The sequence below is a fragment of the Miniopterus schreibersii genome, assembly GCF_964146895.1.
Source record: "Miniopterus schreibersii genome assembly, chromosome: X".
Taxonomy (NCBI): domain Eukaryota; kingdom Metazoa; phylum Chordata; class Mammalia; order Chiroptera; family Miniopteridae; genus Miniopterus; species Miniopterus schreibersii.
Genome location: NC_138104.1, coordinates 29,472,800 through 29,490,224, shown reverse-complemented (window position 1 = coordinate 29,490,224; position 17,425 = coordinate 29,472,800). Strand labels below are relative to the sequence as shown.

Genomic DNA, 17,425 nt, shown 5'->3' with positions numbered 1-17,425 from the left:
ACTTTTAAGATGGCTTCTCAGTTCTTTCCTAGATACCAACACCAAGGTCAATGGATCAGAGCTCAGTGGAGGCATCAGGAAGCAATGTAGGGAAAGGGAAATTTTCTTTGAATCTGTACAGGATAGTTAGGGAAGGGCATGTGTCACTTTGGTTCTTATCCTTCAAGCCACATGAAAAGCAACAACAGGAAGTCAGGACATGAGAGACAAAAGCATCTATAGAATTAACAAATGCAAACACTTAACAAGAAGTAAGAACACTTTATTGAAGGACAAGTACATTGCAGGGGGTGGAGAACAAAGTAGCCAGGTACAGCCCAGTATCCCAAGTTATGCCTTCCATTCCAATATCGATCCACACCAAATAAACCTTTAAAAGACACTCCTCCATTCGGTTCACACATACAACAGAAACCACCTTTGCTTCCCTCAACCCAGTGGCCTTAATAGGAGAGTCAGCAGGCAGATGACCGGACAGACAGGAATTTCTTCTCCTCTATAGACTCTTTTCACAAATGACTTTGTGTAGATACATGTAGAAGAATAAAAAGGTCAGTGTGGAAGAGTGAGTTTCAGAAAATGAACCTTAGGTCGTTAGGACCCTTCTTAGAAAGGCCTCAATGCACCAGTCCCATGTTACATCTAGGTCAAGTTTAGGAAACAATAGAAAAAAATAAGAACCGAAACCACTTCAAGAAGAAAGTCAGAGTAACTGGGAGATTATCTGAACACATTCCCTTGGAGCACTAACAGTGCCCAGCCTAGAGAAACACAGGGCCAGTTTAGATAGTACTTGGCTATTCTGGTGGACATAATGGTATGTAGACTACATTCTGTGCGGCGAAAGACTGTGGACACAAACGCTGAGAAAGATGTGGTACATGTTGAGAGTGAAGATGTCTTTGCCTTTCATTAGAGAAATGAGCTGTCCAACAACTGTTGTATCAGTTTAAATGCAAAGAATTCAACACAGACTGGAAGAAACTTCAGCCTCAGTTACTCTGGTCCTCTGGAACCACCAAGAAGTACTTGCTGGGCGTGTCCATGACTTGGTCAAAAGGCTGTTATTTAATAAAAGTGCTTTTTTAAAGCAGCTCCATTATAAGGTATAGTGAAGGTGTCTAGAACCACAAGGAATTGAAGAATTTTCTTACAATTTCACAAAAACCATTAGACTCAAGCAAGGTGGAAACTGCTTAAAAAACAAGAGGAGTTAAAAGCTAAGTTCCAGAAATTTGTCAAGGTAGAAAATGAGTTAAAAGCATAGAGAGGAAGGAGAGGACCTTCTCGCCTTTCTACCATCTTCTCCTGTCTTTAGTAACCCAATCCTGCTTCCCAGAGACTTGGCCTCAAACCAGGAACACATTTAAACACAGATTGGTAATAATGCTAGAGGTAGCCAGGGCTTCCTGGGGAGGTAGGAACAAGGGTAATAAGACAGGAGATAAAATGTTATTTTACAATATTTTATAAGTTAATTAAACCTCAGAAAGATATAAGCAAGAATGGACTCTGCAAGTATAGTAGATTATACACAAATAAGAATATTTTGAAGAGACCCTTATTCTTGAGCCTGCTTTCAAAAGGAGGACACGTCTACAACACTCTAGCATAATGAGATTTGTAGAAATACATGCTTGTACACACAGACATAACACACACATATTAAATTATAAACCTTTACTCTTGGTCTCTCCACTTCCTCTGACTTGCCTTGGCCAGGTCTGGGCCTGCAGAGAAGGGCAGGGACTCATAAGCCCAGCTTCTACTTGGCCATTGAGGAACGGAGCTGCAGAGTCCCTTCCGCCCAAGACCCTGGGTACTGTCGCATCTTCTGCCATAGGCTCACTTCTTCCCCAGTCGAGTCCATCCAGTCCACCACTTCTCCATTACTGATTCCTGAAAAGAAACACCAGAGGAGGCTGAACAGGGACCCCACCCCTCAGCCCACCAGAAAAGATGGGTTATACAACAAGGTTAGCCCCCCCATAAAAGACAGTGTGCTATGAAGATGGGCCCATAGGGATAGCAGTCTCAGAACTGTTCCCTGATGATTCTGCACAGCTATTTCTGTGCTCCTGAGGCTCTATCAAGAGACTTCTGATTGGTTACACGGGACACCAGTAGTTAGAGACCTTTTATTCTGAGGCTGGTGTGGAGCTCTGGTGTCTGACACCTCATGCCAGAGCTACTGCCCTTCTGTTATTGGTAATTTGACTTAAATGTTGTTTTTTTAAATAAAGAAGATGAACATCTTTTTCTCTATCTGTAAACCCCAAGTATGAAGTTAGGGTCATACGTGGCCTCATTCCTATTCTCTTGTACATTCATTCAATAAACATTTATCGAGTGCCTACTGTTTGTCAGTAGTCTTCTAGCCTCTGGGAAATATAGTGGTGAACAAAGCAGAAAAAGCCCTGCCTGTAGACAGCTTACATTTAAATAGGGAAGACAGAAAATACTTAAGCAAATCAACAAGAGTATTTCAGATAATGAGGTAAGTGTCATGAAGTTAGTAAACAAGGTGATTTGTAGTGCCTAGATCAAGGCATCCTTTAGATGGAGTGGTCTGAGGGCCTCTCTGAGAAGGAAACATTTGAGTCAAGATCTGAAGGATGGGAAGGAACCAGCCTTTCCAGACAGGGAGAACACTAATTGCTGAGGTTATAAAGTGGGAAAAAGTTTGGTATACTTGGAAAACAGAAAGAAAGATATTGTGGTTGAAGCATAGTGAGCAAGCAGGGGAGATACAGTGATGGATCATAAAGGAACAGAGAAGGTCTAGATCATACGGGGCCTGCAGGCATGCTGAGGACTTTGTTCTAAGTACAACAGGAAGCCACTGAAAGGTTTTAAGCAGGCAACTGACATGAACTGGCTTACCTTGGTAAAAACACCATCCTAGATGGTTTGTGTTAAGTGCTTTGTGTGAGTTATTAATATACAAGTACTATTTAAGGCCACAGGAATGTACATACTAGAGAGAGAGAAAAGAAAAGGATCCAAGCCTGGCCAGTGTGGCTCAGAGTGTTGACCCATGGACCTGGAGGTCACGGTTCGATTCCCGGGCAGATTGAGGGCTTGATCCCCAGTAGGGAGTGTGCAGGAGGCAGCCAATTATTCTCTCTTATCATTGATGTTTCTATCTCTCTCTCACTCTCCCTTCTTCTCTCTGAAATCAATAAAAACATATTTTTAAAAATTAATTTTTTTAAAAAAAGGATCCAAGACTGTGCCTTGAGAAACAACATTTAGAGTTTGGGTATAGAATGAGGAACCCACAAAGAAAATTGAGAAGGTGAGCAGTGAGTTAAAAGGGAATCAAGAGTATAATGTCAATAAGAGCTACGTATGTCAAGAAAAAGGAAGTGATCAGCTATGTTGAATAGCATTAAAAATTCTAGTAAGATGAATACAAAACTTTGGTAGGAGCAATTGTTCAGTAGAGTAGTGGGACAGGAGTCAGGTCACAGTGGACTGAAGACTAAAGGATAGGTAAAGGAGTGGAGACAATTATTTTTAATAAATTAGAAGGGAGTTGTAGGATCAAGGGAAGGTTTCTTTCTGTTTCTTAATATCAGAATTATCAGAGCATATCTATTTTCACCTCTAGTGGGAGGCAGAGAGAATGAAACTGATCATACAGGAGAGAGAGGAGATTCCAGAAGTGAGGTCATTGAGAGGTGAGGATATGATCCAGAACACTTGTAAAGAGATTGGCCTTTGCTAGAAAGGATCCTTCTTTCATTATAACAGGATGGAAGATGGAAATTATATGTACAGATATAGGTAGGTTTTCAGACATTTTTGGTGGGAAGATGATGGTGTTCCTGGCCATCAGGGTCACATTTATCTGTACACGTAAGAGTGCACGAGCTGTCTTCCTGGCCTGCGCAGTAGGCACTCAGTAAATATTGGTTGAACATTAACTCAAAGGAAAGAAGACAACTCTTGTCATAGAGAAATTTGTAGGGAGGAAGTTGGGTATATTGGGAGTGAAATATACAAGAGGCCTTTAAGATAGTGGGTAAGGGAAGGAACTCTCACCAGTGCCAACGCCCAGCCTGACCCCTCCCAGGAAGTCATTGCTGGCCAAGGGCTCCCGGTCCCACACAGTCAGTTCCAGGCAAATGTGTTGTAGATCTTCCAGCCTCACACCATTGTAGACAAATGTATGGTTGTAGTGGGGATTCAGAGTCTTCTTCATCACAGGAGTTTTGCGCTTACTGGCCTTGTTCCTTATGGGAAGGAGGTATCTGGCAGAGGGTGGGGAGTAATCAACAACCTACTCAAGTCTGGCAATATGTATCTAAATTCTCCTTTCCCCTACCACAGGCCTAGCTCAGGTGAGCAAACTCTCAGATCCTAATACACATATTCCTGCCTTTGAATCTGAAGCAGAGTTCCTAAGAACTCCACTAGATCATTCATCTGATTCGATTCCTTCAACCTGGAGAGAAAATTAATATGTTATTATATTAAAAATATTACATCATATTAAAAATGGGTTTTAAATATTTGCTTTCATTTCTATTGAGCAAGGTCCCCTTTAAATAAAACCAATGGTAGTAACTATAGGCACAGCCAAACATGATTTACTAGAGAACTTAATTCAGTGGGGTGATCTATGATTTGGGGAAAGCTAACATTGCTTAAATATTGTAGGGAACAAAGTCATAAATCCCCAAATCTTAACAGTCAGGGGACAGAGGTGTTTTTTAATTAAGGATTAATTAAGAGTATAAGTCTATAACAAAGGAAAAGTCAAACCTATCTGCCTACCACCCTCCTCTTTGGCAATCAGCATTACAGTCAGTCCAAACTGAGCTCAGACCAGTGCAAATGTGGTAGTGCTGGTTTTGGTGGTAGTGGTGGTTACTTTCAGGAAAAAAGTTGGTTGCAGGAAGTGGTAGAACACACAAGTATAATATCCACAGAGAAAGATTAAATTGGGTTTCCCTCTTAGCTCTCTTGTCCTAAAACTGGTTAGTTTTATGCTGGTCCAGGGACTCACCCTTTGACAAAGCTGTCTGAAGTCCCTCCTGATTTGGCAGCCGTCAGGTTCTTGGCTTCTTTGATCCATACCTGGAGCTCTCCCCCTTCCCCACCTTTACCTGCAAGGGATATGAGCCATAGCAAGTGAGCCCCTACAGCTCCAAATTTCTCTTGAGCTTTATCTACATAGCATTTCTTTTCCTTGCTCCTGAAGGCAGCAAGCTCCATAAGTGGATCACACCTGACCTGGATTCTCAGTACCTAGCAGAATGCCTGACAGTAAGCAACAAGGGCTCAATTAATATAAACAACAGCAATAAATGCTTATCAAAATCTTGTTATGTGTCAGATTCTACATTAAGCATTTAATTCTTAAAACAACCCTATGAAATATATACTATTATTGTCCTCATTTTATAGATGAGAAAATTGAGGCTTAGACAAATAAAGTTGCCTATATTTGTTGAATGACTACAAAAACAGAGGACCCCTCCACTGTGTTCTTGATCCCACTCTTACTTCACAGGATTCATCAGGCATCATCAATTTTGACTCCCATCTGCCACTTTTAAAATCTCTTTTTCTACTGGTTCCATCCTCTCAGTCTAAATATCTGCTAATCTCATTTCTCCTTAAAAAGAAAATCGCCCTTCAACTTTATTTCATTTTCAGGCTATTCTATTCTCTATGTCTCTCCTTTCTTTCACTATCAATTATCCTGAAAAAGAGTCCACACTCAACACCTCTACTTCTTTGCCTCATTCACTCTGCCTAGTTTCTAGTGAAATCTGGTTTCTGCTTCAACTAACCCACTGAAAATGTAATCTAACGCCAATAAACTGGGTCTTTTCAGTCCTCTTTGGGCCTGACCTCCCAGTAGTATTTCAGTACTGCTGAGAAACCCCACTCCCTTCTTCAAGCTCTCTTCTGGCATTGTTCTCCCCTGATAACCCCCTATCTCATTGGCTTTTCTTCCTCTCTTCAACCTTTATGGTAGTGACATTCCCTATGGCTCCATCCTTACCTCTCTTCTCTAGTCATTTTGCACAACCTCCTTGGGGATGACATTAATTCCCCACGTCCTATAGTTAGACCTTACAGTAGGTATCTTTTTAAGAACTTTGGCTTTCCACTGCCAATAGATCAATTTCAACTCGTTACCATTATGTTCAAGGCTCTTTTCAGTCGGGCTCCAGCCTCATCAATTCCAGCCCCACTCCCACATCTCTATACTATAACTCCAGCCCCACTGAAATAAGGACTTCACTCTCTCACACTCACATACACCCCACATTCAATGCACTCCTGCTATCTCCTCTTCTAGAAACGTTCTTCTCACCCCACTCGCTTCCTTTTCTGCCTGGCAAAGTCTTAAGTCAAGTTTCATCATTACCTCCTCCTTAAAGCTCTCCCAAATGTAACCAGAAAGAATTCATAGCTCCTGCATCTGCGTTCTTTTTGCATATGACTGTCTTTCTTGCTAAACTAAGCTCCTCGAGGGAGGGCAAATGTCATGCCTCATTCATCTACATATCCATAGTCACTAGCACAGTGCCTGGTATGCTGACTCACTCTTCTTCAGCCTTCAACTTCCTGTCCCTCATACTTCACCACCCCTTCCAACCATCCTTTCTCAAAGTTTCTGTACCGTTCTGCCCTCTTAGTAGCTTGCCACAGCTGGACCAAGACCAAGTTAGTTTAATGGCCTACAAAAAAAAATTAAATGCCAACCCTGAGGCATTCCATTCTGGTTTAAAAATGCAGAAAAGGCTTAGTGAGTAAAGGCATCTTCCCTAGAAGATGATCCAGGGCTCATCTCACAATCTGATCTCTCCAACAGTGCTAGCCACTGGCCAGCACCACCTCACACAGATCCTGTACAGAAGACAACGGCTAAATCCAGGGCCCCAAAGAAAACTCACTTTTTTTCCGGTCACCTCCAGCAGGGAGTTTGGAGGCTGGGATGTATTTCAGTGAAACCACCAACTCGCCTTTGTGTGATAGCAAGCCACTCACGGACTCGGCACTGATCTGAAACACAGGGAAACCCAACAGGTCAAGCTGGGTTTCTCAGGAGTTGTTGGGACCTCTTGCTGAGGAGATTCTAAAATTATCCCCCAGAACAGCTACACAGCATAAGGGTCCTTCTCCTTATGAATACAATTCAGGGTCCCTAGGCCATGGCAGCCACAGGCTTCTAAGGCAGTTTCTTCAGAAGGATATACAGAAGAACCAACAAAATGTCTTCTGCAATGCCCACTATTTTGCTACCTGGCGATACAGCTATGAGATTCCAAATACCCTCAAAGGTCTTCCAGCAAGGTTGCCAAACAAACTCACAGGGGACTCAAGCCATGATGAAGGATCTTGCTACCAATACTGTTAGTAATAGCCAAAAAGTGGAAACAACTTACATGTCAATCAATATAGGAAAGGTTAAATGAGTGATTTCAATGCCCTCATATGGTATATGGCATGCAATTATCAAAAAAATGTGGTGAATCTGTACATGCTGACATAGAAAGATATCCAACATATACTGTTAAGTTACCAAAGGAAGGTGCAGAAAAGTATCCCACTTATATTAAAATATATTCATATCTGTATATGTGTATATATGTGTATTTAAATAACGATTCTTTTCATTATCACTTAAATAGTACTTACTGTGTGCCAGGTACTGTGGTAAGTACTTTAAGTATATCATTTTGTTTAATCCTCAAGATAGTCCCTATGAAATAGGTACTATTATATTCCCATTTTACAGATTATGGAACAGAGGAACAGAGAGGTTAAGTAATTTGACCAAGGTCACACAGCAATTGGCAGAGGCAGAATTTAAATTCAGACAGACTGGTTCCAGAGACCATGCTTTTAACCACTCTACTACATTGCATAGGAAACTCCCAAAGGATTATAGACAAACTTAATGCTTGTTTCTTCTAAGGAAGGGAGTGGAATGGTGTAAGGAAAGAGGGCTTTCACATTTTACTCTGTATATATCTATAGAGTCTTTTTAATGAGAATAGCATGTATCACTTGAATGATCTTCAAAGATAAGTGGTATTTTTTTATGAGAACTTGCAAAGATTTGAAGGCTAGGTGGAACTCTGTTACAAGGATTTGAATATGACACAATTTTTAATTTCATATTTATGTTATGTTTCATTAATGACTGTCTCTGCCAATAGGAATCAAGCCTGTTTTTGTTCGTCCTAGTGTGCCTGGCACTTAGCAAAGTACCTGGCGCATAGTATATGCTCCACAAATATTTACTGAATGCAAAAGAGAATGAATGAATGTCCGGGATGAACAGCAAGTGGCGATCACCTTTGGCTGTGGGTAGCAGAACTGCTTCACTCTGTTGGCTTTCTTGGCATGGCTGTTTTTTATACTTTGGTATCCAGAACATGAGCTGACGCACATTAGAGGTGCCCTTTCATCTGCCTGTGTTCACCAGGGCTCCTCGAAACTAGGTCCTCATTACTGAGTATATTGATGCCAGGAGGGCAAAATCCTTATCGCTTTAGAAAAATGTACCACATACCCAGAATGCACAAAGTTTAGTGTATGGGAGAGAGGAAAGAAAAGGGAGGTAATAGTGGTTACCAGAGGAGAAGGGGGTTGGGGTGAAGACGAAGAGAGTAAAGGGGGTCAAATACAAGGTAATGGAAGACTAGACTTCACACAATAGAGTGCATAGATGTCGTATTATAAAGTTGTACACCTGAAATTTGTATAATGTTGTTAACCAATGTTACCCCAATAAAGTCAATGTAAAAATAAAAAAAAAAAGAGTAAAGGAGGTAGATGCCAGGAAGAGAAAACTGACTGGAAGGCAAATGGATTACGGGGGGGGGGGGGGGGGGGGGCACAAACAAACCAGAGGCAATAAATGTAGAATGTTTTAAGTTAAAATAGATATGGAATACTGAAATGGCCTTTGTGTTGATTATAAAATGTCTACAAAATTTAAATTTCTAGGTTGTGAACTTTAGTGGACTCTTAAGAATTGGTGTTTAGTCTTAGCTGGAAACTGGCATGTTTGTTTCAGTAGTATATTTTCATTCTGGCTTAAAATAATTGCAAAGAGCAAATACCTTCATTTTAATGCAGATTTTCATTTGATGAGAAACATTTTCATTGGCAGTAGTTCATGATGGTTTATAGTAACATTTCCAATATAATTATATCAACTGTAGGCCCCTAAGAGAATGACTCGTATGCCAAATACTTAAGAAATTCTAAATTTCTAATAATATGCTATAATTTTGTGATAATTTGTTTCCTGTTTTTACTAGTATTTAAAGGGACAAATTTGATTTGTTACTGATGTTTTGTTTTGTTTTGTTTTGTTTTTTGGAGGGCAGTAGCTATCAAAATATTGGATGTACATTTCCTTTGACTCAGCAATTCCATCACCAGAAATTTCTACTAGTCACATTTGAAAAAGAAGGCCACGATATATTACACCATAGGTTTAACAGCAAAAAGAAAGCAAACAATTTAAATGCCCATCAGTGAGAGAATGACAAATAAATTATAATACAGGCACATGAAAAAATACTATACAGCAATAAAAATGAGATAGATCTATAAGCAATGGCAGAGAAAGATGTCCATGATAAATGATAAATTGTTAAATAAAAAAATCAAGATATATGTAACCAATGAGGTTTGTATGAGTCAATTTGTGTAAAGAGGAAAAAATGTAAATACATATGTGTACATCCATGCTGCTTAAAATTTCTATAAAGATATCCAAGTAGTTGATAAACAGTGGTTATTTCTAGGGAATAGAACCTACTTTTCTTCTTATACATTTCTATGTTGTTTTAATTTTCAACCATGTACATATAAATGCTTTTATTCTTAATTTTCTTAATAAGTGATACACACACATGCACACATATCCACATATACACACACGGTAAAAAGTTCCAACATTATAAAAGGGCATATAGAGAAAACTTAATTGCCCTCCCACCTCAGTCTCTTTTCCTAGAGGCAGCCACTACTAGTAGTTTCTTGTCTGTCTATCCTTCCAAAGATATTCTATGTACCATGTCCTATCTTTAGCATTTAAAATGCTAGTGTCAAAAAATTTTACAGAAGAACTTTGCCATTGAACAGTTCTGATAATCAAGAAGTCCTCTGTTTTAGCAACTTTATCTTAACCAGAATGACAGCAACCTATCGAATGTCCATTATGTGCCAGGCACTTTGCATACAATTGGTACTTTGCATACAATCCTGCAAAAGAGGAATATTATTATCTCCATTTTATAGATGAAGAAACTAAGGTTCACAGAAGTTAGGTGACTTACCTAAGTTATTTTATAAATTAGGTGACTTAACTACCTGGCAAATAGCAGTACCAGGATTCAAATCCAGGTCTGCACTCAAATCCCAGGCACTGTTATACTCACTGCTAAACTCTCATCTGAGCTGCCATCTCCATTTCCCTGGCTTGTGTGACCAAGAGAACAGTCATTGGAACTCCATGAATTGCTTTACTTCCCACTTCTTTAGTGAAAAGGTTAGATTAGAAAAGGAATGCAGATTAGGATACACCCAAAAGGTTAGCTTGGAGAAGAGGTGCAAGTTAGGATGTTAGGATGCGCCCAGGCTCTGGAAGGTTAGGAGGAAAAGTGTGGCACACATATGAAAGACTTTTCAAGGGAAAACTATGGTTTGATCCTGTGCCAGCCATACAAGTGCATCTGAAATTACTGTCAAACTCAGAAACTCCCACAGGGGGGCGCTAGAACTATACAGCAGGCTACATTCAAAGACATTACCAGCATGTACCGGCAGAGGACACTGCAGACAATGCCACCTCAGATCCAAATTGCCCGAGTTGTAAAAACAGACTACCTTTCCATGCAAAGGGAGGCAATGATCCAGTTTCTTATCAAGCTTCCAGGAATCCATCTGGACATCTGCCTCTCCAAGAAAAGTGTTTCTACCAAAACGACCATGATGCCAAACTGAGAACTGCAACGTCCTCTGGGCCAGGAGAGATTCTGGGATCTCATACTGTGAAAAACAAGGAGAAGGCCAAGATAATTAGTGATAATTTCTCAGCAAAGATTATTCCAAAATCTGAGCAGCCATACCCAAAGTCCATAGTACTAAATATCTCGTTACTCTAGTCCCTAAGCACTCTGAGTTTCCACACTCAAAGCCTCTACTTGCCCCATTTGACAAAAACCTACCATATTACATGGGAGTACCTGGAAATTAATTTTCCTTGAGTGGGTAAGAGAATACTGGAACATTCCAAAAAAGCTGTCGAGACTCCTGATCCCAAATGATGTTTTTTAAATTTTACTTTTCAACTATAGATTATAGTCAACATTATTTTGTATCACTTTCAGGTGTACAGCATAGTGGTCAGACAATCCTAAGTTTTACAAAGTGTTCCCCCCCAATATTTCAAGTACCCACCTGGCACCATACATTTATTACAATACTGTTCACTATATTACCTATGTTTTACTATACATCCCCATTACTATTTTGTAACTACCAATTAATACTTTTTAATCCCTTCACTTTTTTCAGCCAGTCCCCCTAACCCTAACTTCTTCCCTTCTGGCACCCAGCACTGTGTTGTCTGTATCTGTAAGTCTGTTTCTATTTTGTTTGTTCATTTTGTGTATGTTTTTTAACTCTGGCTGAATCCCATGGTATTCCCCTCACTTGAATAATCTACTCAAACTTCCTGCTTCCATTCTTGATTGTCCTCTCTCACTACCACCTACCAGGTCCTGCTCCTGCTCCAGGCAATCCCGGCGTGGCTGAAAGAGCACTGGATTTGGAATTGGGCATCCAGCCTTCTCACTCTCTGTGTGTCTTTACACACATGGTTTAACCTCTCTGGACTTCAGTTCCTTCATATCTAAAATAGAATCACAGTAATGTCTACCTTGTAGGATTGTGGGGCTAGTAATGGGCTAAACTAATCCTTCATTCAGTTTGGGTTCTTTGGATGGGCTGCTGGGAAAATTGAGGCCACTCAAGGGCCCTTAACCTGCTACAAGTTCAGATTTCTTAGGATATATTACTAGAAGTGGGCACTGGGTGGGAAGCAGCTTCATTTTTAATTTTTTGAAGAAACTACATACTGTTTTCCACAGTGGCTGAACTAGTCTGCATTCCTACCAATAGTTTACCAGGGGTACCTTCTCTCCACATCCTCACCAGCACTTGTTTTTTAATTTATTGATGATACTATTCTGACAGGCATGAGGTGGTGTCTCAATGTGGTTTTAATTTTCATCTCTCTGATGATTAGTGACGTTGAGCATTTTTTTTCATGTGTATTGGCCATCTGTGTGTCCTCTTTGGAGAAGAGTCTATTCAGGTCTTTTCCTCGTTTTTTTTAATTAGATTGATTGTTTCTTTGGTGTTGAATTGCTTAAGTTTTTTATAAATTTTGGAAATTAAGCCATTATCAGATGTATCATCGGCAAATATGTTCTCTCATTCAGTGTGTTCCCTTTTCATTTTGCTGATGGTTTCTTTTGCTGTGCAAAAGCTTTTTAGTTTGATGAATCCCATTTGTTTATTTTTTTCCTGTTTCCCTAGCCCTAGGAGATATATTGGCAAAAATATTGCTATGAATGTCTGAAATTTTACTGCCTATATTTTCTTCTGGGATTTTTATGGTTTCACAACTTACATTTAAGTCTTTAATGCATTTTTAGTTTATTCTTGTGTATGGTGTAAGTTGGTGGTCTAGTTTCCTGTTTTGTTTGCATCTGTCCAATTTTCCCAACACCATTTATTAAATAGACTGTATTTGCCTCATTGTATGTTCTTGTTTCCTTTGTCAAATATTAATTGACCATAAAGGTGTGGGCTTATTTCTGTGCTCTCTATTCTGTTCCACTGATCTATATGCCTGTTCTTGTGCAAATACCATGCTGTTTTGATTACTATGGTCTTGTAGAATGGTTTGATATCAGGTAGTGTGATACCTCCAACACTGTTTTTCTTTCTCAAGATTGCTGAGGCTATTTGGGGTCTTTTGTGGTTCCATATAAATTTTGGGAATATTTGTTCTACTTTTGTGAAATGCGCATTGGTATCTTGATAGGAATTGCATTGAATCTATAGATCGCTTTGGGTAGTATGGACATTTTAATTATGCTAATTTTTCCTTCCCATGAACATGGTGTATGCTTCCACTTATTTTATCTCCTCAATTTCTTTCTACAGTATCTTATAATTTTCTGAGTACAGGTCTTTTACCTCCTTGGTTAAATTTATTCATGGGTACCTTTTTTGTTGTTGCAATAGTAAATGCAATTGTTTTCTTAATTTCTCTTTCTGATAGTTCATTATTATGTAAAAAATGCCACCAATTTCTGAATTTTAATTTTGTATACTGCTACTTTGTCAAATTCATTTATTAGATCTAGTAGTTTTTTGGTGAAGTCTTTAGGGTTACCTATATACATGATCATGTCATCTGCAAATAATGATGGTTTTAATACCTCCTTTCCAATTTGGATGCCTTTTATTTCTTCTTCTTGTCTGATTGCTCTAGCTAGGATTTCCAGTACTATGCTGAATAAGAGCGGTGAGAGGTGACAACCCTGTCTTCTTCCTGATCTTAAAAGAAACACTTTTAGCTTTTGCCCACTGAGTATGATGTTGGCTGTGTGTTTGTCATATGTGGCCTTTATTATGCTGAGGTATGATCCCTCTATTCCCACTTCACTGAGTTTTTATCATAAATGGGTACTGTATTTTATCAAATGTTTTTTCTGCATCTATTGATATGACCATGTTATTTTTATCCTTCATTTTGTTCATGATATATCTCATTTATTGATTTGTGAATATTGTATCAATGTTGCATCCCCAGAATAAATCCCACTTGATCTTTTTAATGTATTACTGAATCTGATTGCTAATATTTTATTAAGGATTTTAGCATCTAAGTTCATCAGGGATATTGACATATAATTCTCTTTCTACAGTGTCTTCATCTGGTTTTGGAATCAAAATAATGTTGCCCATGTAAAATGAGCTTGGGAATTTTCCCTTCTATTGAAATTTTTTGGGATGGTTTGAGGAGGATAGGTATTAATTATTTGAATGTTTGGCAAAATTCACCTGTGAAGTCTATCAGTCCAGGACTTTTGTTTGTTGGGAGATTTTTTATTACTGCTTTGATTTTGTTGGTTACAATTGGTCTGTTCAGATAATGTTTCTTCTTGATTCACTCTTAGAAGATTGTAGGTTTCTAGGAATTTATCCATTGTCCTATTTGTGAACATATGATTGTTCATAGTATTTTCTTATGATCCTTTGTATTTCTGTGGTGTCAGTTGTTACTCATCCTCTTTCATTTCTAATTTTATTTATTTAGGTCCTCTCTTTTTCCTGATGACTTGATTAAAGGTTTATCAATCTTGTTTATCATTTTAAAGCACCCGCTCTTGGCTTCATTGATCTTTTGTTTCTTTTTTTAAAAGACACATTTATTCATCATGATCATACTGTTACATTTAGCAATCAACATGGGTGCAAAAGAAAAGTACATATTAAAACCCTTTGTTGGAATGCTTTATATTTTCCACCGAACAGAAACTAAAATAACCTATTATATAGGTAGTCACAAATATTGTCCTCAAGTTTTTTGCCCATACACGAGTATTGTCTAAAACACGTCTTCTTGGTAGCAGCTAGGTCCTGCCACCACTGTGCTTGGCTGAGTCCACAAATCTGTTGTAACATGTAGCTTCCCTGTCAGCTCTCAGATTCTCCTCCCCTGCTAAGCTTTGTTTCCTGTCAGTAATTACAAACTTCTGCCACTGCCATAGCTACTGGTGCTGCTGGAACTGCCATCACCACCTTGGTTTTGTGGTTTGGCAAAGGATTGGTGTTCTCACCACCTTAGGGGTGAGAGTTTCTGCCTCCAAGTTTCCTCCATTCACGGGTCCAAAATTTGAAGACTGATTATTATAACTGCCAAAATCATTGTAGCTTCAGCCACCTCCAAAATTGCTTTCATCATTACCAAATACATTATAGCCACCCCACTGCCACCATATCTACCACCACCATGGCTGCCACCAAAGCCACCTCTAGCACGGAAGTTTCCCCCATAACCAAAGTTGTCATTCCCATCAAAGCCACCTCTACGACCACCACCAAAGTTTCCAGAACCACTTCGACCTCTTTGGCTGGATAAAGCACTAGCCACCTCTTGTTTTCTTACTTCACAGTTATGGTTATTCACATTATGGTATTTCTGAATGACAGTCTTGTCTACAGAGTCATGGTCATTAAAGGTTACAAAAAGTGAACCTCTCTTCTTGCCACTGCCTCAGTCAGTCATGATTTCTATCACTTCAATTTTCCCACACTGTTCAAAATAATCTCTCAGGTGATGTTCTTCAGTGTCTTTAATACCATTGACAAAAATCTTTTTCATAGTTAAGTAGGCACCAGGTCTTTGAGAATCTTCTCTTGAGACAGCATTCTTTGGTTCCATAACTCTTCCATCCACATTGTGTGACCTTGGCTACATCCATGGCTGCATCCACCTCCTCCACAGTGGCATTCGTGATAAACCCAAAGCCTCTGGAGTGCTTGATGTTTGGATCTCTCATCACCACACAGTCTGTGAGGATTCCCCATTGCTCATAATCACTCCTCAGACTCTGGTTGTTTTAAAGCCCAAACCTCTGATAAAGAGCTTCTGAAGCTGTTCAGGCTTTTGGAGACTCTGACTTAGACATGAGGACTGCAGGAGGGGGAAACTGATGTTGCTTACTCGGTGGCATCCACTGGGAGAAAGCTATATTTTCTTTTTAGACTCCATTTTGTTTATTTCCTCTATGATCATTATTTTCTTTCTTTTACTCACTTTGGGCTTTGTTGTTCTTTTTCTAGTTTCTTTAGCTGTAAGGTTATATTGTTTATTCGACATTTTTCTTGAGGTAGGCCTGTATTGCTATGAATTTCCCTCTTAGGACTGCTCTTGCTGTGTCTCATACATTTTGGGGGTGGTTGTGTTTTCATTTTTATTTGTCTCAAGGCATCTTTTGATTTCTTCCTTGAGCTTATTGTTAACCCATTTATTTCTTAGTAATATGTTATTTAACCTCCATGTGTTTGTGTGTTTTTCAGTTTTATTTTATTGTAATTGATTTCTAGTTTCATACATTATGGTTGAAAAAGATACTTGACATGATTTCAGTCTTCTTAAATTTATTGAGACTTGTTTTATGTTTTAACATGTGGTCTATTCTACCAAAAAGTTCCTTGTGCACTTTAAAATAATGTATATTCTATAGTTTTTTGGTGAAATGCTCCAAAAACATCTATTAAATCCATCTGGTCTAATGTGTCATTTAAGGCCACTGTTTCCTTGTTGACTTTCCATCTGGAAGATCTCTCCAGTGATGTCAATGGGTGTTAAAGTCCCCTACTATGACTGTATTGCTGTTGAACTCTCCCTTTATGTCCATCAACATTTTTTAATATATATTTAGGTGCTCCTGTGTAGGGTGCATAAATGTTTACAAGGATAATTGTATGGAGTGATCTTTTAATCGCTATGTAGTGTCCTTCTTTGACTCTTATTATAGCCTTTGTTTTAAGCTCTATTTTGTCTGATATAGTACTGATATCCCAGCTTTTTTTTTCATCCATTTGCATAAAATATCTTTTTCCATACTTTATTTTCAGTCTGTGTGTCTTTCGATCTAAAGTGGGTCTCTTGCAGACAGCATATATATGGATCTTATGTTATTATCCATTTAAACACCCTATGCCTTTTTAATTGTTAACAATATTACAGCTGTCTCCCATATTCCCCTCCTTATCCCCCTTCCACCCAGCCCCTGCCCCACCCCATGTCTTCCCCACACTATTGTCTGTGTCCATGGGCTATGACTATATGCATATATATTCTTTGGTTAATCTCTTCTCATCCCCTCAACCACCCTCTCCTCTGAGATCTGTTATTCTGTTCCATGCAAAATATGTCTCTGGACCTATTTTGTCGGTTTATTTTGATTGGAGCACCTAATCCATTTAAATTAAAAGTGATTATTTATAGGCACCTATTCATTGCCATTTTTATTCATATCTACGTTTTTCTTTTTTTTCTTTCTTTTTTTCTTCATAGAGAACTCCCTTTAACATATCTTGTAATACTGGTTTGGTGGTGATGAACTCCTTTAGCTTTTCTTCTCTGGGAAATGCTTTATTTTCCTTCAATTTTAAATGGTAGCCTTACGGGATAGAATAATCTTGGTTCTAGGTCTTTATTTATCATCACTTTGTTTTGTTTTGTTTTTAAATATATCTTTATTGATTTCAGAGAGAGGAAGAGAGAGGGAGAGAGAGAGCCAGAAACATCAATGAGAGAGTCACTGATTGGCTGCAGCCCGCAACCCGGGCA

General features: G+C 38.9%; 1 protein-coding gene and 1 pseudogene across 3 annotated transcripts in view; both read right to left on the bottom strand.

Moving 5' to 3' along the window:
• Window positions 1-243: 243 nt before the first annotated feature.
• SYTL4 (synaptotagmin like 4) overlaps window positions 244-17,425 on the bottom strand; it is a 67,054-nt gene continuing 49,872 nt past the window's right edge. For both annotated transcript variants that reach the window (XM_081126039.1, XM_081126040.1), the window contains 5 exons: window positions 10,873-11,034; window positions 6,918-7,026; window positions 5,015-5,114; window positions 4,048-4,256; window positions 244-1,899 (listed from right to left, as the gene is read on the bottom strand). In XM_081126039.1, coding sequence (XP_080982165.1) covers window positions 1,766-1,899; window positions 4,048-4,256; window positions 5,015-5,114; window positions 6,918-7,026; window positions 10,873-11,034 — 714 coding nt within the window. In that variant the 3' untranslated portion in view covers window positions 244-1,765. The remainder of the gene's footprint in view (window positions 1,900-4,047; window positions 4,257-5,014; window positions 5,115-6,917; window positions 7,027-10,872; window positions 11,035-17,425) is intronic.
• Window positions 15,000-17,299, bottom strand: LOC308551633 (heterogeneous nuclear ribonucleoprotein A1 pseudogene; annotated as a pseudogene). Its single transcript has 2 exons — window positions 17,261-17,299; window positions 15,000-15,760 (listed from the first exon to the last, which is right to left on the bottom strand). The product of its transcript is annotated as a heterogeneous nuclear ribonucleoprotein A1 pseudogene (transcript).